This window comes from Eriocheir sinensis, chromosome 16, assembly GCF_024679095.1.
Source record: "Eriocheir sinensis breed Jianghai 21 chromosome 16, ASM2467909v1, whole genome shotgun sequence".
In the NCBI taxonomy this organism is placed as follows: domain Eukaryota; kingdom Metazoa; phylum Arthropoda; class Malacostraca; order Decapoda; family Varunidae; genus Eriocheir; species Eriocheir sinensis.
This window is the reverse complement of record NC_066524.1, coordinates 19,440,198-19,463,657: the sequence shown is the minus strand read 5'-3', so window position 1 is coordinate 19,463,657 and position 23,460 is coordinate 19,440,198. Positions and strand designations below refer to the sequence as shown.

General features: G+C 38.9%; 1 protein-coding gene across 1 annotated transcript in view; it reads left to right on the top strand.

Moving 5' to 3' along the window:
* The first annotated feature begins 221 nt into the window (after window positions 1–221).
* Window positions 222–23,460, top strand: part of LOC126999497 (fibroblast growth factor receptor-like 1) — a 70,556-nt gene continuing 47,317 nt past the window's right edge. Inside the window, exons 1-2 of the mRNA XM_050862144.1 lie at window positions 222–360; window positions 9,496–11,307. Of these exons, the coding sequence (XP_050718101.1) occupies window positions 11,199–11,307 (109 nt within the window). The 5' untranslated portion in view covers window positions 222–360; window positions 9,496–11,198. The remainder of the gene's footprint in view (window positions 361–9,495; window positions 11,308–23,460) is intronic.

The following is a 23,460-nucleotide window of genomic DNA, read 5'->3' as shown; positions in this document are numbered from 1 at the left end:
CACCAGAAACAACACTAAAGCTTAACACTGCCATCAACAAGACCAGAGGAGGAGGAGGAGGAGGAGAACGGAGACACTGCAGACTGGGATGTGTTAAGGGGCTGCTGCATTTCAGGGCCTAGAATGGGGGCTGCGAGGAAGCTAGTGAGAGAGAGAGAGAAAGGGAGAGCGGGGGAGAATGGGGTGTGTGTGTGTGTGTGTGTGAGAGAGTGTCAGGCGGAGCAAGTGCCACCCCAGTCAGTTGCGTCTTGACAGTGAGAGGAGAGCATCGCGCGCCCGGCCTCTCCTCTCCACCGCTTCCTCGCGCTACAGTTTCTCTCGCTCACTCGCCCATTTCCACCCGTTTTTTCCAGCCCCTCTGTAAGCCCTCAAGTGTTTGCCGCCGGATATGGTGCCGTGGGTGATTGACACGTCTGTTCCGCGGCATTTTTCGACTCCGAGGCCTTTGAACGTGGAGTGAAGTTGAGGAGATTGAAAAGTATTGTGCGACGTTGAAAAAAAAATGTTTAACTGTGTTTTGACTGGAAGTTTTGGTGAATTACTTCTTTGTGGTATATTTACAGACGCACACGCACACGCACACACACACACACAGGCACTCACGCACATACAGTACTACCCACACCACCACCACATAAGTGCGCACACATTAACACATATTTTAACGTGTATACATACCTTGGATTTCCGTGAGTTGGCTCTGCTGCAGGTGTTGAATTAGGGGAGCCAACCTGCTAATGAGCCCCGCTGTCTGCCCTCCGTAACACCTGGAAATAAAGGGTAAAGGTGACAAACTTACTAACACAAAAGTTGAAGATAAATGTCACGAAAGGAAGAATAAGTTGACGCGATTTAGCATAGTGAGGTTTTTCAATTATTCCATTTCCAGAGAGAGAGAGAGAGAGAGAGAGAGAGAGAGAGAGAGAGAGAGAGAGAGAGAGAGAGAGAGATACTATTCCTACACATTTCTTCATCTAGTCACATTAAATCAATATCGTGGACACACTTCAATCTCTCTCTCTCTCTCTCTCTCCGGTAATGTCCCTTCTCCTTTTTCCTCCTCCCTCCTTAGTCCACCTCCCTCCATTTCTCCACAATCTTATCTTCCTCCTCCCTCCCTCCCGAGCAAGCAATTAGCCTTTCCATTGTTGCTGGAATTTCCTCCTCCTCCTCCTCCTCCTCCTTCTTCTATTCCTTCCTTCTTCCTTCTCTTCGTCTCTCCACATGCTATCCTTCCCTATACTGCTCCACCTCTTCCGTTTCCTCTTCCTTCTCCTATTCCTTCCTTCCGTCCCTCTCGTTCCTCCTTCTGCTTCTTCTCCCTCTCTTCTTCTTCCTCTTCCTTTACATATATGCTATCCTTCCGTTCTTCCTCCTTCTCTTCTTCCTTCATTCTGTTCCCTTCCATTTTCTTTTCTTTCTTTCTCCCTTTTTTCGTCTATCTAATACTACTGACCCCTCCTCCTCCTCCTCCTCCTCCTCCTCCTCCTACTACTACTACTACTACTACTGCTACCACAACTAAATCACCTGGCCTGCTAATCCTCCGTCTCCGGCGTGAAGGAGTACTCGGAACTTTCTTTAATTTGTGGTTTTGTTAGAGGAAAGAAAAAAAACGGGAATTAACTCAGAGAAAGGAAGGAGGAGGAGGAGGAGGAGGAGGAGGAGGAGGAGGAGGAGGAAGAGGAGGAGGAGGGGGAAGAGGAGGAGGAGGGAGAGGAGGAGGAGGAGGAGGAGGAGGGAAGAACAGTAGAAAAGAATGAAAATAATGAAAAAATACAGGATTGGTACTTCAACAGGAAATGAAAAACTGTGGAAGAGAAAAAGGAGGAGGAGGAGGAGGAGGAGGAGGAGGAGGAGGAAGAAGGTGACAGAAGAGCAGCAGAAAAAGGAAGAAAATAATGAGAAAAAAAACTAGATTCCTACTTCTACAGGAAATCAAAAACAACGAAAGAGAAAAAAACAACAACAAAAATCACCTCAGTAAAAAAAAAAAAAAAAAAACGGAAATAGAGGAACAGAGAAAGGAAGAAAAAGAAAACGATAAAAAAAAAACTTGAGGCCTGAAAACACAGATGAAGGAGGAGGAACAAGTGAAGAGTGCTCGAGAGAGAGAGAGAGAGAGAGAGAGAGAGAGAGAGAGAGAGAGAGAGAGAGAGAGAGAGAGAGAGAGAGTAAATGACATCGCGACTGATACCTGGTGATCCGCTTTCTCACCTAATGACCTCACGTGGACTCTTTACGACACCTGAGCTATTACGTGACCAGTGAAAGGTGAACGAGCAGGTGAAGGGACAGGTGAGAGAGTCCGGGCGTCTAGGAGTGAGAGAAGGGAGTGTTTTGTGTTAGTGGTACTGTTATGAGATTGATGGTTTTTCTAACTCTTCTTACTCTATATGGAGGAAGGAGGTTGCTGTGTGTCTTGAGAGAGAGAGAGAGAGAGAGAGAGAGAGAGAGAGAGAGAGAGAGAGAGAGAGAGAGAGAGAGAGAGAGAGAGAGAGAGAGAGATGCTTGTGTTAGTAGTGAGGGGAGATATGATCCTGGAAACGGTTGATCACGAACGAGACTTGACGCTTAACATAAATAAAAATAGAAAAAAAGACAAGAATTATTACAAAAGACAACAAATAACTAATCAATAACTACCTTGAAATACTTTGCTACATCAGTCTTTAGTTTTGCTTGTATTTTAGTTATTTAGTTTTTGTGTGATTAATGAAGGAGGGGACGGGTAAAAAGGACACTAGAAGAAATAGCTCGTGGCTCTGTGTTCTAGAAAATGGGTGAATATTTCAAAAAAGGGTGCTGATGATGTTTAAAAAGGGCACAGAATTAGTTAACCCGGTAGCAGCGACGGGCCAAATTTGTGGCTTTACCGTGTGCCAGTGACGGGTTAGATTCTTGCCAGGATATAAACCCCCTAAAAATAGATGATGCATAAACTGATCACAAATGCGTTGATATATATTATGAAATGATTTGTGTGAGTGATGATTTTTTTCTAATTTTTCTCGCTTAGAAGGTCCTTTAACAGACTGATCCCCGCAGCTACCGGGCTAAAGAAAAAAGACAAGATGTAAAAAGAGGGTGCAAAAGGAAATGTAAAAAAAAAATGAATGTAGAAGACGTAAAAAGGAGCAGAACAAGATGTAAAAAAGAAAGGTGCGTAAGAGGAAACAAAAAAAGGGTGCAAAGGATTAATCACTCATCGCTATAAAAAGAAAAGAGAAAAAGAGTAATGTTTCCTACCCACGATAATAATGAGATGAACTTCAGACTGAATCCGCCTATAAATACAACATAAAAAAAAAAAAAACTATACATCCCTTTTTCTGTTCCATACCATATACTTTCAATCCGTCTTTCTTCACTCCAACGCAGCTGAGGACGATGCAAATATAACTAGTCAAATCCCAGAGCTTAATCTTTATCATTTCCGTCAGTAAGCTGGTATCACGAGGGAGTATTTTCAGCAACAAACTCATTATCAGCAAAACTCATCACTCTGGTAGGTAGTTAAATCCCTTTCTAGTGACCGGACTGGACGAATAAGCAACCGGACAAATAACTTCGGAGTCCTGAAGTTAGTATTAGGTATCACGAGGGAGTATTTCCAGCAATAAACTCATTACTTGGAAAACTCATCACTTTGGTAGGTAGTTAAAACCCTTTCTAGTGACTGTCTATACAACACGAATAACAGACTGAGCACGTAACATCAGAGTCCTTAACTCAGTATTAGGTACCACGAGGGAGTATTTCCAGCAACAAACTCATTATCTGGAAAACTCATCACTTTGGTAGGTAGTTAAATCCCTTTCTAGTGATTGGACTGTCTATACCACACGAGGGAGTATTTTCAGCAACAAACTCATTATCTGCAAAACTCATGACTTCCTTAGATAGTTAAAACCCTTTCTGGTGACTGTCCATACAACACGAATAACCAACTGGACAAGCAACCTCAGAGTCTGCAAGTTAGTATCAGATATCACGCGAAGGTATTTTCATCTACGAACTCATTACTATAAAACTCATACCTTCCTTAGATAGTTAAAACCCTTTCCGGTGACTGTCCATACAACACGAATAACCGACTGGACAACCAACCTCAGAGTCTGCAATCAGTATCAGATATCACGCGAAGGTATTTTCATCTACGAACTCATTACTATAAAACTCACACCTTCCTTAGATAGTTCAAACCCTTTCCGGTGACTGTCCATACAACACGAATAACCGACTGGACAACCAACCTCAGAGTCTGCAAGTCAGTATCAGATATCACGCTAAGGTATTTTCATCTACGAACTCATTATCTGCAAAACTCACACCTTCCTTAGATAGTCCAAACCCTTCTGACGACATTCTATACAACGAAAAAACACCCCAAATTGACCTCTCTTTTGCCTACCCTTCTCTTCTCTCTTTTATACGGGCAGTGATTAGTAGGATTATTTCTTCTTCCCAATTATTTTTTTGCCCTTGAGCTGCTTCCTTTACTGTAAAATATACCAGAGTCGCCGCTATAGATCCGTCCACGTGCTTTTAAACCCCCGAAATTTAATAGTTTTCCGCGGTATTTTGTGGTTTTGCGTGGATGCGTTTCCCGCGGAGCCATCATTACCGAGGATCATTAGGGCGGATTTGGAGATATTCTAAAAGGTCTGAATACTATTTGGACGACCACAGAGGCCCGACATTCATTCCTGACGTTCGCGTTGAATAAGGAAAGGAAGGATATGAAAAAAAATACAGGAAAGACAAGAAAGATATGAAAAAAGGAAAAAGACGAGTGATAAGGAGGTGAAAGGGGAGTGCGAAGGTTTGAATACTATTTGGAGGACCGCAAGGGCCCGACATTCATTCCTGGCGTTCACGTCGAAGAAGGAAAGGAAGGAGAATAAAAAAAAAGAAGGAAAAGAAAGTATAGATGAAAAAACGGAAAAACTGACTTGAATAAAAAGGAAGAATAACCAAAATAAGGATACAAAAGGAAAAAAAAGAAGATAGATAGAGCAGATAGATAAAGAAGATAGATAAAATAATGAAACAAAGCAGAGGGAGAAGCACAGAGAAGAGAGGAATAGAAAAATACGATTAGGAGACAGGAAAAAAATGATGAAAGATAAAAGAACGTATAAAAAAAAAGAAATAGAAAAAGAAAGAATTTAGAACTTGGAGAAACTTACAATACAACGAATAAAACAGAAAAACAACACGACTACAACATTGATAAAACCGAAGCAACAGCGAGGAGGAGGAGGAAGAAGATGAAAGAGATGATGATGAGGAGGATGAGGAGGAGGAGGAGGACCAGAAAGTAAAGGCAGAAACAATTAAACAAAAGCCGTGACGAGAGGAACGGAGGAATGCTGGCGGAGTCTTGTTTAGTCGTGATACAACTTGTCCGTGCGTGTGTGTGTGTGTGTGTGTGTGTGTGTGTGTGTAAAGCTCCCGAATACGCAGCGGCTTAACGAAGAGAGAGAGAGAGAGAGAGAGAGAGAGAGAGAGAGAGAGAGAGAGAGAGAGAGAGAGAGAGAGAGAGAGAGAGAGAGAACCTTAAGAACTATTCCGTACCTTCAACGTTTCAGTAATCCAGAGACAAAGCGGAGAGAACAGAGGATGAGGAGGAGGAGGAGGAGGAGGAGGAAGGGAAAGTATGAGGAAAACGAAAAAGCGAACCAGTAAAAAGCAAGAGGAGGAGGAGGAGGAGGAGGAGGAGGAGGAGGAGGAGGAGGAAGATGAGGAGGAGGAGGACACAAAGACGAGGAGGATAAGGAGGAAAATGACATCGAAAAGGATCTGAATAATGAGGAGGAGGAGAAGAAAGAGAAGGAAGAGGAGGAGGAGGATAAAGAGAAGAAGAGGAGGAGGAGGAGGAGGAGGAGGAGGAGGAGGAGGAGGAAGAGCTGTGTCATTCTCAAAAGGCTGAACTAAGCATGTGAGGAAAGAAAGGAGAAGAGTTGGTTTGTGTGTGTGTGTGTGTGTGTGTGTGTGTGTGTGTGTGTGTGTGTGTGTGTGTGTATTGTACCCAGATATAGAGAAAGAAGGAAAGAAAAGAAAAAACGAGAAAATATATAAAGAAAAAGAAGAAAAAATAATAGAAAAAAGATGAAAGAAAGAATGAGAAGAAATAATAGAGGTAGAAGTAAGAAAAAGAAAGAAAGGAAAAAAGAATGAAAAGAAACAAAAGGGATTGAACTGTTTAATCTCCCTTACCTTGAAATTTAGCATAATAGTTTTAATAATATGATAATTGCTTTGCTTGGTTCAATATTATCACTTCACAAAAAAATAAAGAAAAAAAGAAGGAAAGAAAGAAAGGAAGAAAAGAAAAAACGGGATTATACATTCATTTCCTCAACGGTGGATCAGTTATGTTACTTTTAATAATATGATTCCTTGTAAAAACATGATTCCTTGGTAGGGGTTTCGATTCTCCCTTTTCATTCCGGTACAGGGTTCGAATCCATCTCCGTTGCTGTCAATATTCTTCCCTTCATCTTATTGACGAGAAGGAAGAACATGATTAGACTGTGTGTGTGTGTGTGTGTGTGTGTGTGTGTGTGTGTGTGTGTGTGTGTGTGTGAAATAGATAGATAGATATAGATAGATATAGAGAGGGAGAAAGAAATAGATAGATAGATATAGTTAGATAGATAAAAAGAAAGAAAATATATAGATGAATGACAAATATATTTAAATGATAGATAAAGAGATAGATATAAATGAATAGTAGTAGTAGTGGTTGTAATGGTAGTAGTAGTAGTAGTAGTAGTAGTTAGGTTAGCTTTTTGTGTGTTAGAGAGAGAGAGAGAGAGAGAGAGAGAGAGAGAGAGAGAGAGAGAGAGAGAGAGAGAGAGAAGACGGAAAAGTTTGCGGTATGAAGCTTGATGAAAAAAAAGATAATTACACAATCAAGACTTTTTCACGAGCCTTTGTTTTGCTTTTTTAAATGTTGGGTTTCTTCCTTTTACGCTTATTTAAATCTTCGGGGATTTTCGTGCATTTTTAAGAATCGTCATTATCGCCAACCTTGACCTGGGGCTTAATGTTTTCTTTCTGTAGCTCTTTTATTTTTTCTTGTTTGTCTACTTTCCAAGATATCTATAAATGGAATCACTATATTTTTTTTCTCATTTTTTACTCGAATGTTTTTTTTTTTTCTCCTTCCAAGATATCTAAAAAAACATAACGATATTTTTTTTTCCAATTTCTACTGGTATGGTTTTTTTTCTCCTTTCAAGATATCTTATAAAAAGGAATCGATAGTTTTTTTTCCCATTTTTTACTATGTTTTTTTTCTTCTCCTTTCAAGATATCTAAAAAAACGAATCGATATTTTTCTTTCCAAATTTTTACTCCTATATTTTTTTCTTCTCCTTTCAAGATATGTGAAAAAAATGAATCTATACCTTTTTCCCATTTTTTTTTATTCGCATGGGTAATTTTTCTACTTTTCAGATATCTACAAAAGGAGTCGATATTTTTCCGATTTTCTACTCGTATGTTTTTTTTTCTGCTTCTACAATATCTCAAAAAACAGGTCTATATATTACCTTAAAATTCATATAAGAACATCAATTATAAAGTACGTGTGTGCCCTTTAGTATTTTTTTCTGTTGCAAATTAACCACGTAATCATCTAATTATTTAAGGATTTCAAGCTCATTAAATTATCCAAAGAACCCCACTTCGAAACCCGTAATTGACTTGACTACTTATCACTTATCACTTATTAGGAGTTATATTTTAGACCGTATATTTGATTTATTTGATTTATTTTAGTTGTAAGTTTTTTTTTTTTTTTGGTGCAGTTGTGCATACTGGTATGTAGTGATTTTTATATTGTTTTAACGCGGCGTGACCTTTACTTTGAAAACTCTGATGTTTATGCTCCTCAAATAGTAGTGTTTACCTTGACGCGTTGGTGTTTGGTAAGAAAATATCTGCAACACTCATTTCGCGTGCATTATTAATCACGAACACACACACACACACACACACACACACACACACACACACACACACACAGACACTTTAAGGAAAAGTTGGACAAATACAGATACGGAGACGGGACCACACAAGCACAAACCCAGGCTCTGTAAAACTACAACTAGGTAAATAAAACTAGGTAAACACACACACACACACACACACACACACACACACACACACACACACTTGTCAAACTATTACTAGGCTCATAAAACTACTAATGAATATGGTAAATGAACCTCTATGAAAATCTTTGTGGTTACATATGTGTAAGTATAGTAAGTGTTGGTATATACTTACTTACGTACTTACTTACTTAAATACACACACACACACACACAAACACACACACACACACACACACACACACACACACACACACACACACACACACACGCGCGCGCGCACACACACATACACAAACACAGACAAACGTGACTCGAATATTTATAAATTTACCTCAAAATATTTTACCTTCAACATTTCTTAATTTTTCCGTATGGCATCGAGTTACATTGCACGCACTCTCTCTCTCTCTCTCTCTCTCTCTCTCACACACACACACACACACACACACACACATTTACAATAGCGATTGCAAAACACCCCACCCACACTATCTCTCTCTCTCTCTCTCTCAGACCCATTTCTCAGGTTTAAAAAGTGAAAATTAAGGTTGAAAAAAATTATTAAGTCCGGGCGGGAGAATATTTGGCGAGCGCGCGGTGTAGGCGGCGGCGCCCAGACGGAAATATGACGTTGATTATACGTAATTATCGGGGAATCATACATGCTATTGACTCGCTGGGGTGTGGTGGAGGAGGAGTAGGAGGAGGAGGAGGAGGAGGAGGAGGAGGAGGAGGAGGAGGAGGAGGGTGATGGAATGAAGGTAGATTGTGCCTTGATTATTTTTTTTCTGTGTGTGTGTGTGTGTGTGTGTGTGTGTGTGTGTGTGTGTGTGTGTGTGTGTTTGATTTTACTGTTTTTACTTTCATATAATAATCTATTTTGTTATTAGTATTACTGAAGTTTTTTTATATTAGTTTCGATAGTGTGATTTGTCTTTTTTCCCTTTGTTCAATGATTAGTATTAGAACAGAGAATAAAGAAAGAAAAAAGGAAATTTGTATGTGTGGGTGGGGGGGGGGGGTGAGTGGGGGGATGGTGTCTGTGTGTGTGTGTGTGTGTGTGTGTGTGTGTGTGTGTGTGTGTGTGTGTGTGTGTGTGTGTGTGTGTTTGCGTGCGTGTGAACCCAAATATTACGAGCGGGAATATTCCTCCGCAGAGTCACAGTGTCCCAACGCGTTATTGGAATATTGAGAGTCGGTCATTATACACACACACACACACACACACACGCACACACACACACACACACACACACAGGTGTAATTCCTGTTAGCCTTCACGAAAGAAACAAAACATGAAATGAAAACAACATGGATATGGGATCGATAAAACATTCCCTGCATCGTTCTTTTTATTTTTTCACAGGAGGGAAGTGACGAGCGGGAGCAGAGACATAGAAGAAAGCTGAATAATGTGACACGAGACAGATACGAGAAAAAACGGGAAAAAGACAAAAGGGAAAGTGTCACCTGAAGGATAAAAGAAACATCAAACAAAAATATACGGAAAGAGTGAAGTAGGGATTAGTAAACAAGGCAAGAGAGATAGAAATATAACTCGACTGGAAAATAGCAAGAAAAGGTAGAAAATAAAAATACGTAGCGAGAAGTGACAGAAAGATAAAGACTAAAAGAAGGAGTAGAAAATATAAATACGTAGAGTGGAGTGACAAATGGATTAGAAAACAAGAGAAAAGAGAGAGAAACACAACTCGCCTGACAGAAAAGAAAAACAGAAAATGTAAAATGTAAAATACGAAGAGAAAATAGTGACAGAAAGATAAAATAAAGTTACGAAGCAGTATTATTCGTAGAAACAAATATTAAAAACTCAAAAAAGGAAAGCAATATTAATACTACGACCACGCCATGTTGTAACACAGCGAAAAACAAAACAACATCACCAGTAGTTTTGTGAGTGTGGAAACAAAATCCAAACAAAATGACAACTACAAATAACCCCGAAAACAATAAACATTTTAACTCTGAGTGAAGTAAACAAATGCACTGAGTGAGGAAAAAAAGTTATAAATGCATATAGATAAAAAAACTAAAACTGTGACTGTCGGAAACTAAAGAAATACGAACCGAAAACACGAGAAAAACATAGAAAAAAACATAGAAAAACAAAAATAAAAACCATAGAGGAAAAAGCAACAGAAAAAAACAGAAAAACATACTGAAAAAAAAATATATACGAACCATACGATAATTTAAAAGGAAGAACAAAATAGCTGACAGAAAACTGGTGATAAAAGGGAAGATATATTTGTAGAGAGAACTCGAATATAAATGTCTGGGAAATATAAGCAAAACAGAAAATAGAGGAAAACGGAAGGACATACAAGGTAAAACATAGAATAAAACAGACTATAGAGAATAAACGACACAAAAAATACTAATACAGAGAATACAGGAAAACGGGAACAAAAAAAAATAGAAAAAATAGAAAAATAGCAGAGAAAAACGGAAACAAAAAAACAGAGAGAAACACAGAAAAAATATAGAAAAAAAGCAGAGAAAAACATACAGAACAGCATAGAAAAAAAATCGGAAAAAAAATCAGAGCATAAAGGAAAAAACACACACACACACACAAAAAACATCAACCCAATATAAAACAGCTAAAAAATGTGGGGTGTGTGTAATAAACCCTAAACCGGCATGAGGAGATAAAGACAGAGAAAAGAGAGAAAGAAAAAATAAAACCCAGATAAAAAAAAAAATAAAGCAGGGTCAAAACCAAACACAATCAAACACGGTGCAGAGTGACAAGCCAAAAAAAAAATAAAAAAAGAGCAAAGCAATCACATTCGGCGCGGCGAGAACAAACACGCAAACAAACGACCGAAATGGAAAACAACAAGATTCCAAGAAAAACAATAGACGCCCTTTAGAGACAGAGCCAACGGGAAACGAGACATTGAAAAGAAGAGGAAAAAAAAGAAATAAAAAAGTGAGGAAAAATATATAGAAGAGAAAAAAAGAGGACAACGGCTGCGAGTGGAGGAGGCCTTACAGATCACACGCACTCACACACGCACACACACACACGCACACACAGTCAACATGAGAGTGCCACGGGTCGCCTCAAGGGGTGCCAGCCTCTGCCTGCTCCTCCTGCTTCTGCTACACCTCAGCGGCACCCTTGCACGCTCCTACTGGGGACACAACAGAGGTGAGTAAGCAGGTGAACTGACTGACTGATTGACTGATTGACTGATTGGAAAATATATTATGACGTATCAACATTTCCATTAATTAACTCTTAAACGTTTTTTTATTGTATTTGTATTCGTATTGTTTGATTAATTTGTTGATTGATTATAAAAGTGCATCATGACGCTACAACCTATACTTTCGTTAACTCTTAAATGTCCTTCCTTTTGTTGTATTTCCTCTTCCTAAGACTTGAGCTTCTTCATATACTAACTTTGATTGTCTCCTATCTATTCTTTCTACGGTATCTTTGTGGAGTTTTAACGTTTTTGTGTATTCACTCGCTTCACGGGAAACGGATTAAGCAAATATTAAACATATATAAAAACAAACCATTTGAATATATATTTTAGACAGAGAGATTGTGTCTGACGAGCATTATACGAAACTGTTCTTGATATAACATCCAAAACATCACCCGAACAATTAACTATATACTATGCAGATATACATGCGTCAAGTGGCAAATGGAGTTTAGTTTGCTAGGAGCTCGAGGGGGGAACGCGCACCCACACCCACACCCACCCACACACACACACACACACTCAAGAATAGAGGATTAATTAACAATACGAGGAAACGAGAGAGAGAGAGAGAGAGAGAGAGAGAGAGAGAGAGAGAGAGAGAGAGAGAGAGAGAGAGAGAGAGAGAGAGAGAGAGAGAGAGAGAGAATATAATAACAAGAGGGAGAGGATGTTATAATGAATTTCACGTCTAAATCATAACAGAAAACAGTTTTGTAATTTCCTCTTCACTTACACTAATATATTCAACGTAAGAAGATAAATTGCAGCGAGGTAAAAAGTACATATAAACTAAAGGAATATAGCAATGCGCAATATCTTAGTAAGGAAGCAAATATTTAAGTCCTTTCATTCATTTTTTTTTTCTTTTTCTTTCTTTTCGTCTTTCTATATTTCTTTCTTTTTATATTTTTTTTTTTACAACAAAGGAACAGCTCAAGGGCACACAAAAAAGGAAAGAATAATATAAAAAGCCCGCTACTCGCTGCATTCTTTCTTTCTTTATTTATTTATCTTCTCTTCTCTTCTCTCTATAAGTTGATAAGATAATTGATAAACGATAGAAAAATAGATATAAACGAAATAAAAATAGCAAAACACAATAATATCTATCTAAAAAAGGATGCAAATAATTAGAAAGCTAAATAAATGACTCTATTCTGCCTTTTCGAGAACGTTTATTTTTATTTTTCTATTATTTTTTTCACTCCTCCATACGTTCAATTAGTCCGCCGCTGTGCTGCAGGCTATTTTTCATCTTTAATGTATTTTCTGGTTATTTTTTTGGTTAATTTGGTCATTTTGGTTATTTGGGTTTCGCTATTTGGGTTATATTTAGCTTTTTTTGTTATTTTTTTGGCTATTCTGGTTTAGTTATTTCGGTTAATTTTGGTTATTTGGGTCTTTGTGATTTAGGTATATTCATTTGGTTATTCTATTTGGGTTATTGTTTTCGTTACTTTTAGTGATTTTGGGAGAGTCCTGTTTACTTTTTCATCTCTAATTCATTTTCTAGTTTCTAATTTATTTTCTAGTCCCTGTAATTTATTTTCTGGTCTCTGTAATTTATTTTCTGGTCTCTAACTTCTTTTTTCGTTTCTGTAATTTATTTTTGGTTTCTAATTTCTTTTCTTTATAACTTTTTACGCCTCCATAAATTCAATTAGTCCCTCGTTGTGTTCAAGGTTATTTTTGGAATATGTAATTTACCGTCTTCGTTGCAATGTCCGTCTTTGCTTCATGATTTTTTGATAGTTCATTTTATCATATTTTCGTCAGGACATTCAAAGAGAGATATATTTACACATTTTCTTGCTCAGTTTCTCCCTGCATTTCATTTTAATTATTTTATGTCTAATTTTGTGTCCGTTTTTTCTTGTTGTTGTTAAGAATATTGCTTTCGTTTCTCTCTCTCTCTCTCTCTCTCTCTCCTTTATATTCATTCATTCATTCATCCATGCATTGTTTCTTTCCTTTTTTCTTTCTACATTGTTTTGCATTCTTTCTTTCTTTCGTTCTCTTCTCTCTCTATCTCTCGCTCACTCACTCCCCCTATCTCTCTCTCTCTCTACGACATTCCACTTCCTACCTCTTCATTCCACCTTTCACATTAGCTCTCGTGTCCCTTGCATTTTTCTTGCCTTCCTTCCTTCCTTCCCCTTCTCCATTATTCCATTCTTTACCATCAGTCTTTATGTGGGCCATTTACCCTTCACATATTCTATTCCGCCTTTCGCTACTCCGCTACACTTCACTAACCTGGTTCTCTTAAATTCTTTCCCTTCCTCCTTCTCCTCCTCCTCGTCCTCAGTCTCCTTCTCTATGTCTCCCTGGGTTAGCATTTTGCCCCACGCGAATTCTGTGGACAAAATCACTCTTCATTTCGCTCTCTCTATATACAATGCAACAGAGAGGCGGAGGATTAAGCTAATGGCCCACACGAACGTACTACGGTGATGGAGAGTACGATAGGGCGGCAGCTGGCTAATGTATTGCAGTAGAGCGTAGGGGTGGAAGGGAACAGAAGGTACGGGAAGGGAAGGGGAGGGGAGGAAAGGGATGGGAGAGAGAGGTGAACTGACGGCATATACGTGACTACCTTGTGTGTGTGTGTGTGTGAGAGAGAGAGAGAGAGAGAGAGAGAGAGAGAGAGAGAGAGAGAGAGAGAGAGAGAGAGAGAGAGAGAGAGAGAGAGAGAGAGTAAGCAAGTAAGTGTGAGTAATGGCAGGATTGACTAAGTGAAGTAAGAGGTCAGCTAATATGTGTGTGCGTGTGTGTGTGTGTGTGTGTGTGTGTGTGTGTGTGTGTGTGTGTGTGTGTGTGTGTGTGTGTGTGTGTGTGTGTGTGTGTGTGTGTGTGTGTGTGTGTGTGTGTTTTCAAGGACACTTTCTACTTAAATATAAGTCAAGACCATGTGGAAAATAATGAAAAATATGCAATAGCCTTTAAAATATTCACATAAAAAAGACCAGTGAAAAAATATTATAAGCAAATGCACCAAAGCAAAAAAAAAACATTACTAATTGAGCCCCCAAAAAATCAGAAGTAATGAGATAAAAATAGAAGAAGAAAAAAGACGAAGCATTAAATATGATTACAAAAAAAAGTGCATGTGTGTGTGTGTGTGTGTGTGTGTGTGTGTGTGTGTGTGTGTGTGTGTGTGTGTGTTTCAATGTCGTCCGTCATGTGTTTAGGTAATGACACTTCTTTTTCCCTTCCGCGCCACACCAAACCATTAGCCATGTGTGTGTAATGCGCGCCCTCTATTGTGTGTTTGTTTGTGTGTGTGTGTGTGTGTGTGTGTGTGTGTGTGTGTGTGTGTGTGTGTTTTAATCCACGTCCATACGCTGATGCTTCTTTGTCTGGTTGATTAAAAACACCGACCAAAAAAGTAAACAAGAGGAACAACACGAACAAAAGGCAAAAATAATTAATACAGCAAAACCACTATCACTACTACTACTACTACTACAACTTATTTACATACTCGTACTACTAATATTAATACTATCACCCCAATACAACCGCATCAACGAAAAAAAAAAAAAAAAAGGAACGAGGAGGTATAGAAAAACAGTATCACTACTACTACTACTACTACTACTACTACTACTACTATATGTCTATCCACCCGAAATTGACCTCTCTCTTAGCCACTTTTCTTCTCTACTTCTACTATTCTCTTTTTTTTTCCATTCATTTTTTCCCTTGAGCTGTTTTCTGTAAAAAAAAAACTACAACTACTACTACTACTACTACTACCGCAACACCAACCACCACCGCTACCACCCAAATCGTTCTCTTGGAGGTGGCAGTAACAAGCGTCCATGCCCGTGTTTACATTTCCTGGCCGTGTCCAAAAAGAAAACGGAAGGCGAGCAAACAAGGAGTTGGGAGTCGGAGGAGGAGGAAGAGGAGGGGGAAGAATGGGGGGCCGCCTCTTACCTGTTTGTTTTGCTTACATTTGCGAGTCTGAGCCAGCCAGGTGTAATTAAGATAGACGACCAGTGTTTATCCTCCTAATCACCTGAGTCGATGCTTCAATACGCGAGGAAGGAAGGAGAGAGAGGCGGAGCGAAGAGAAAAGTTTTACAAAGGATGAAGAAAAGGTTGAAGGAGTGTTAAGTAATTGAAGGAGGAGAAGGAGAGAGTAGGAAAGGAGATGAGGAGAGGATGGAAATGAAGATGGGAAAGGGTAGTAATGTAGGAGGATGAGGTAAAGATAGGGGGAGATAAAAGTTTAACAAAGAAACAGGAAGAAAAGAAAGGAGTGCTGAATAATTAAGGTATGAGAAAGGAGAAGGAAAGGGAGAAAGGAAAGGGAGACACAGAGTTAAGTAATTGCAGAGAGAGGAAGAGAGAAGAGAAAAGGGAGAAGGGAAAGTGATATAATGTTGCAGTAGACGAAAGAGGTGAAAGAAAAATGAGATGAAAGTTGCAGAAAAAATTAAGATGGAAGAAAATGCAGAGAGGATAAAGTGTAAAAATTTGCAGTTAGAAGGATGGGAAGAATAAATAGAGTAAAAAGATATTGGAAAAAGTGATAGAAAGAAGAAAAATGAAATGAAAGCTGCAGAAAGAAATTAAGAAGGAAGAAAGAAAATGCATAGACGAAAAAAAGTGTAAAAAATTGCAGTTAGATGAATGGGAAGAATAAATAGAGTAAAAAGATATTGGAAAAAGTGATAGAAAGAAGAAAAATGAAATGAAAGTTGCAGAAAGAAGTTAAGAAGGAAGAAAGAAAATGCAAAGAGGAAAAAAAAGTGTACAAATTTGCAGGTAGAAGAATAGGAAGAATAATGAAAGTAAAAAGGTAATAAATAAAAGTGGAGTAAAGAGGAGAAATGAAAAACTTGCAGGAATAAAAGTGGCAAGAGAATGGAGGAAGAATGATAATAAATGAGAAAATGGAAACATACAAATAATCAGTCTAAATATAAATGGATAAAAGAAAAAAAGAAAAAAGTAAAATTGGGTCAGAGGAAAAGTCCAATCGTTATTTTTCCCATCTCTTCTCGTCTCAAAACAAACAAAAAAAAGCAAATATCGGATGAAAAACATTTAAATCCACGTAAACTTGAAACAAAAAAATCCTTAACACATTGATTATTTTTGCGACGCTTGTCAAACTAATGAAAGATAGTTTTTTTTTTTTTTGGCGACAACTTCACTCTATTTTTGCACGCTGAGCTTCATGACTTTCCTCGTCCAATATTACCAACATTTTTTTTTTGCTTATGAATTCTACAAAACTTGGTGTATATAAATATTTTTCTCTCTTCCCCTCTTCTGCTTCCTCGTTCCCCCTTGCTCCTCTTTCATCATTTTAACTCCTCCTCCTCCTCCTCCTTCTCCTGTTCGTTCTTCTAATCTATTTCTACTTCATTGCCTACTCTTCTTCCTCCTCTTCCCTCCTTCTACTTCTCCTAATACTCCTTTTTTTTCATTCCCGCTTTCTCCTCTTTCTCCATCTCCACTTTCCTTTCTTCTATACCTGCTTCTCTTCCTGGTCTTCCTCCTCCTCCTTCTCCTTCCTTCTTTTCCACCTCCTAATACTCCTTTCTCATTCCCTCTTTCTCCTCTTTCTCCATCTCCACTTTCTCCTCTTCCTCCTCTTTCCTTTTCCTTTCTTCTATAGCATCTTCACTCTCTGCTCTTCCTCCTCCTCCTCCTTCTTTTTCCTGCTTTTAATACTCCTCAACATCTTCTTCCTCCTTCCCCTTTGCATTCTTTTCCTCTCCTCCTCTCCTTCTCGTCTTCTCCTACTCTAACTTCTCCTCCTCCTCCTCCTCCTCCTCCTTATATGCACTCTTACCCATCTTCTCTTCCCTTTCCTTCAAGTTCCTCAGGAGTTTGGAGAGAGTAAGAGGGTAAAGGAGACGAGAGAGAGAGAGAGAGAGAGAGAGAGAGAGAGAGAGAGAGAGAGAGAGAGAGAGAGAGAGAGAGAGAGAGAGAGAGAGAGAGAGAGAGAGAGAGAGAGAAGGTGAGAGTCAGGCTTTGGACTAATTAGAAGCAATTTTTATAGACTCTGCAGACGTTGAAATCAAAACAAAACTTACACACACACACACACACACACACACACACACACACACACAGCCATGAAAATCAAAGCGCATGGATAAAATAAGAGAGAGAGAGAGAGAGAGAGAGAGAGAGAGAGAGAGAGAGAGAGAGAGAGAGAGAGAGAGAGAGAGACTAGACCTCACATTCATAAGCCTAATCTCATCTATCTCACTCCCTTCTTTTATAATTTTTCACACGACACACAGAGATAAAAATAGAAGAAGAGACTGATATGAAGAGAGAAACAGGAGGAGGAGGAGGAGGAGGAGGGGGAGGAGGAGGAAGATGCTAGAGAGGAGAGTTACAACCTTTATCCTCAAGCTAACTGGCATCTTTACCTCCTCTTTTGCCTCCATCCAGGGAAGGAGGAGGAGGAGGAGGAGGAGGAGGAGGAGGAGGAGGAGGAGGAAGAGAGAGAGAGAGAGAGAGAGAGAGAGAGAGAGAGAGAGAGAGAGAGAGAGAGAGAGAGAGAGAGAGAGAGAGAGAGAGAGAGAGAGAGAGAGAGACAACATAAGGAGAGTGAAAATACTGATAAAGGGAGAGAGAAAAAGAGGAAGAGATTGAAGGTTAAGGGAAGAATATCGGGGGGGGGGAGAGAGAGAGAGAGAGAGAGAGAGAGAGAGAGAGAGAGAGAGAGAGAGAGAGAGAGAGAGAGAGAGAGAGAAATGTCAGAGAAGGTGAGAGGATAAAAAGAAAATAGAGGTTACGTGAGAAGATAGAGAAGAAGAAAGCGCAGAAGCAGGAGGAGGAGGAGGAGGAGGATGATAAACCGGAGATGAAGGAGGTTTTAGATAAGAAAGCATAGAGAGAACATGGAGAGAAAATTAATGGAGGAGACTCTGGAGGAAGATGGAGGAGGAGGAGGAGGAGGAGGAGGAAGAAGAATGAAGGAGGAGGAAGAAGAAGATGCAAGAGAAAAATGGGAATGACGTCGAGAGAGAGAGAGAGAGAGAGAGTACAATAATTATTTTTCAGTTTCAAAAAAATAATTAACATCTAAAAACAGATTGAAATTGTAAACATAACGCGTGATTAACCTGTCATGGCCACGTGTAGGGAAGCAGTACTGTTCGTGGAGTGTTTGTGCGTGTGTGTGTGTGTGTGTGTGTGTGTGTGTGTGTGTGTGTGTGTGTGTGTGTGTGTGTGTATGTATGCATGTATGAATGTGTATATGTATGTGTATGATATTTTTATGACTGCATTTCTAGATAGATTGATAGATACATTGTTATACAGATAGGAATATGCATAGGTAGATAGACAGATAGATAGATAGATGATCAGATAAATAGACATATAGGAAGATTAGGTACATCAGCTGGTAAGCAAGTTTAATATGAATGCATGTATGAGTTAATGTATATATGTATGTGTTGTATTATTTTCTGTATTATTTTATACTTGAATGTGTGGTCAATAAAACGACCTATCTATCTATCTATCTCTTTATATATGCTCGACTATCCATGTGTGTATATATATTGCATTTATAAGACCATTAGCAGGTACAGTAATTAAGGACAAAAAGGACAGGTGAAAGGTGACCCGGGGATGTTCATTAGAGGTTTTATCTGCGTTACCCTAACACCTGGAGGCTTAGAACCGGCTTAGCTTTGGTATTAATATTATCATTGTTGTTGTTGGTGGTGGTGGTGTTGGTGGTGGTGGTGTTGTTGTTGTTGTTCCTCTTGTTTATATTACCATTGGGATTATTATTATTTATTATTATTATTGTTGACCTAATCTAACTTAACCTAATCAAATAATCGTAACAGTAATATAAATGATTCTTATTCTTTTTAGTTTTCCTCTACTTTTTTGTTTTGTTTTCATTTTCATTTCTTTTTTTTCTCTTAATTTTCTTCTTTATTCATGGATAATAATCATCTAGCTAATCCTTCGTGTGTGTGTTTGTGTATGTTTAAATAGAGATTGACTATTGCTACTACTACCACTACTACTACTACTACTACTACTACTACTACTACTGCTACTACTACTTCTATTACCACCACGAATTCCCTTTCCTTATCCTGCAATTACGTTTTACAATCCATTTTATTTTTCACAATGTATCGCAGTCATTACCTGTGGCGCCGCTCAGGTAATCACCATTAGAGTTCCCATACGACAAAATGACACAGGGGAGAGAGAGCAAGAGCCACAGGGGAGGGCAATCAGGCAGGACGTACGGCGAGCAACTGTCCTTACTTCACCTTCGCCCGGGGCCGCTCACTCCCCCTTATTAACAGACGGCAAACTAATTAACCTAAGTAATTGCCATCACACCTGCCATGTTCCCTTTCCGCCGCCTTGTACCTGTCCGGATTACTCTCACTACTCCGCTACCTAACTACCTAACTCACTCACTCCGCGCTCATTAGATAATTAACTTAACTCTAGGTGTCGCTTATTGAACGTTAGCGCTGAAGTTCCAGAGTCTCGTTCGCTGCTAATGTAATGTCTTGTTAGGCCAGACACCTGCTTGGCACCGGTCTCTGTTACTGGTATTTCATGAGAGCCAGGATTAAGGATTTAGGATTTCTCTCGTTACCTGAGGCTCACCTGGTCCCTCTCTGTGAGCTGTCGAGTTTTTAAAGGGGCGTATGCGAGGACAGGTGATGGCAGGTAAAGGCAGGTGACAGGTACTGAGCCGTCGAGGATTGTTCAAGATTTTGCATTTAGATTTGACGCTTGAAGTCGACCGTGAAATTTCCTCTTTCTGGGTCCTTTAAGAGCGGGCGAAGTTGAGTGACAAGCGATGAAGCAGAATTCTTGCATGTGTAATTCAGTTATACAAAGGAATGACTAACCGCTTGGAATGTTCAGATTTAACGCTTATGTCTGATCGTAAATTTCTTCCTCGGTCCTTTGAGAGCAGTTGAGGTTGACTGATAAATAAGAGCAGAAAACTTGCACGCGTATTTCAGTTTATACAAAGAATGACTAAGCCCTTGAGTACTGTTCAATAGATTCTGCATTTAAATTCAACGCTTGAGTTCGACTGTAAAACTCTTTGTGTCCTTTAGGAGCAATCGAATTTGATGGACAGGTGAAAAAAAAATCTTGCACACACGATTCAGTTTATACAAAAGAAAGACTAGACTCTCGAGTATCGGTCTAGATTTTGCATTTGGATTCGATGCCTGAGTTCGATCGTAAAATTCTTTCTGAGTTCTTTATGAGCAGCTGAAGTTGATGGACAGGTGAAAAAAAAATCTTGCACATATGATTCAGTTTATACAAAAGAAAGACTAGGCTTTCGAGTATCGGTCTAGATTTTGCATTTGGATTCGATGCGTGAGTTCGATCGTAAAATTCTTTCAGAGTCCTTTAAGAGCAGCTGAAGTTGAGTGACAGGTAGAAAAATCAGAAATCTTGCACATGTAGTTCAGTTAATACAAAATAAAGACTAAGTAAGCCCTCGAGTATCGGTCTAGATCTTTGCATTTGGATTTCATGATTAATGTATTCCGTGATCAATGACTTCCACCATTCCATCTTTTCCTGGGCATTTGCAGATCGGCTGAAAACTTACGTGAGTGGCAATTGACAAGGCGAAAATTAATACCATTAGTTCTGTTCTCTGTGATCATGGACTGGACATTTCCGGGTTACGTTTCAGCCTTAAATTAGACTGAGCTTTGGACATCCAGACAACAGCTTAATCGTGGTGTGAGGGACGTTTGAGAAGACAGAACCGTGCACATGTAATTTAGCTGTTACGAGAATGTTGATTTGAATTCTTGATACCACGTAACCTTAATCAAATGCACTTAAAAATCCCTATAAATACCTCTCCTGTCCATTTATAGAGATTCCACCCTTGGCAGTCAGAGGGAAACATTGATAAGCGAGATCCTTGCACATATAACTTAGGTTTTACCAGAATGTTGGTTTGAATTCTTGATACCATGTAACCTTAATCAAATGCACTTAAAAATCACTATTAATACCTCTCCTGTACATTTAGAGAGATTCCACCCTTGGCAGTCAGTGGGAAGCTTAAACATGGTGTGAAAGAGAGAGTAATAAGCGAGAACAATACACATATGATTTTGCTTGGACCTGCACGTTGACTCGAATCCTTGAAACCACGTAACTTTAATCAAATGCACTTAGAAATCACTATAAATACCTCTCCTGTCCATTCACAGAGCTCGCATCCTTGGCAGTCAGAGGGAGGCTTTAACAGTGTGAAGGACATTTGATAAGAGAGACGCATACATATAATTTCCTTTTTACCCGAATGTTAACTTGAATTCTTGATATCACGTAACCTGAATCATAACCACTTAAAAATCACTATCAATATCTTTCTTATCCATTTACAAAGCTCCTATTCTTGGCGTAAGACTGAATATGGAAGAAACTCATACATATTATTAAGTTTTTACCTGAGAGATGACTAGAATATTTGATGACACAAGACTTGAACTAATGTCATTTAAAACCAGGCATATTTTTTTTCCGATCCATTTCCCATTTCCCATCGACTGTAGTTCATTTTCCTTTCTTTTCTTCATTGCTACGTTGTTTCCTTCTTTCCTTCTTATAGTGTTTTCTGTTTTCGTAATGTTATGATTTTAATCTTGCGTTCATTAGTTAATTTCTACCTACGCCTGAAACTGCTAAAGGCCGAGACGAGTTTGAGATCGTGTGTAAGCATAGGGAATGAAGCCGAGTACGAAATGCACTGATTGCTAAGAAAGGCGAACAAACGGGGAACGGAGTATTAAATGACATCTGTACCTGGGAATGTGAGGCGGTGGTCGAGTGGTCAGCGGGCGGGTGTGGTGAGCCGGAGGACCTTCGCTTAAGTCCCACTGATGCACGCTGGCAATTTTCAACCATCGTTCAGGTTTTACGTAAGAGGATAAATACGACGAGAGAGAGAGAGAGAGAGAGAGAGAGAGAGAGAGAGAAAACAAAGCTAAAAAAAAAAAAAGTTGGTCAGCCTTTAAAATAGTGACCAGGATACATATAATTAAAGACGCATCCGGCTTTAAAATAATAACAAGCAGGCTTTGACCTTCACTGACCACCTCCTCCTCCTCCACCTCCTCCTCCTCCTCCTTGACCTCACCCGTCCGACCCCTCACCTGGCCAGACTCACGTTAATTAAGCCGCGTCTCCCTCAACCCAAATTACTCTCCCTCGGAAGATCAACACCCGTGCGCCAGGTGAACGCCCGCTCGTAAATCTTGGACCGCTATCCTGCCCTTTTGTGTCCGTTACTCTTTATATAGGTAGTTTTTTTTATATATTTTTCCGTCATTTTCCTATATTTTTCCATCTTTTCCACTTTTGCTATCTACTAAATTCCTATCTCTCTCTCTCTCTCTCTCTCTCTCTCTCTCTCATTGTTTTTCTTGTATTATTCTCCTTGTAGCCAATGTAAATAAGTCTATATTCTCTCTCTCTCTCTCTCTCTCTCTGATAACTTCACAGCGTTTACGAGTCTCAATTACGCGCAAAATTATGGATAAAATTGCCTCAAAGGAATTCTCTCGCAAGCAATCTGGGGTCAGTTTTATTATCCCGAGCGCCTCTCTTTCCTTCAGATTTTTCCCTCCTTTTTTATACTTTTTTTTCCTTTTTCAGATTTTTTTCCATTGGTTTTCTTTCTTTTATTCATTTTCTTTATTTAGTCGGATTGTTTCATCTTTTTTTCCCTTTTTTTTTGTTATGATTTTTTCCCATCGATTTTTAGCTTTTATTTATTGATTTTATTTTTGTTTGTTATTTTGGGCGAGTTGTTTCACTTTTCTTTTTTATCCAATTTTTTGTGAATTTTTCCGCTTTTTTTGTTTTTCTCATCGATATTTGTTAGTTTTTTTAATTCTTTTCTTTTTTGCTCAAGTCGATTCACTTTCTTTTTTTCCCGTTTTACTATGTTTTTATCCTTCAATTTTACTTTTTTTACCTTTCTTTGTTACTTCTCTTGTTTAACTTTCCTTTTTTCAAATTTTTCTGATTTCTTTCCTTCAATTTTACTTTTTTTCCCTTTCTTTGTTACTTCC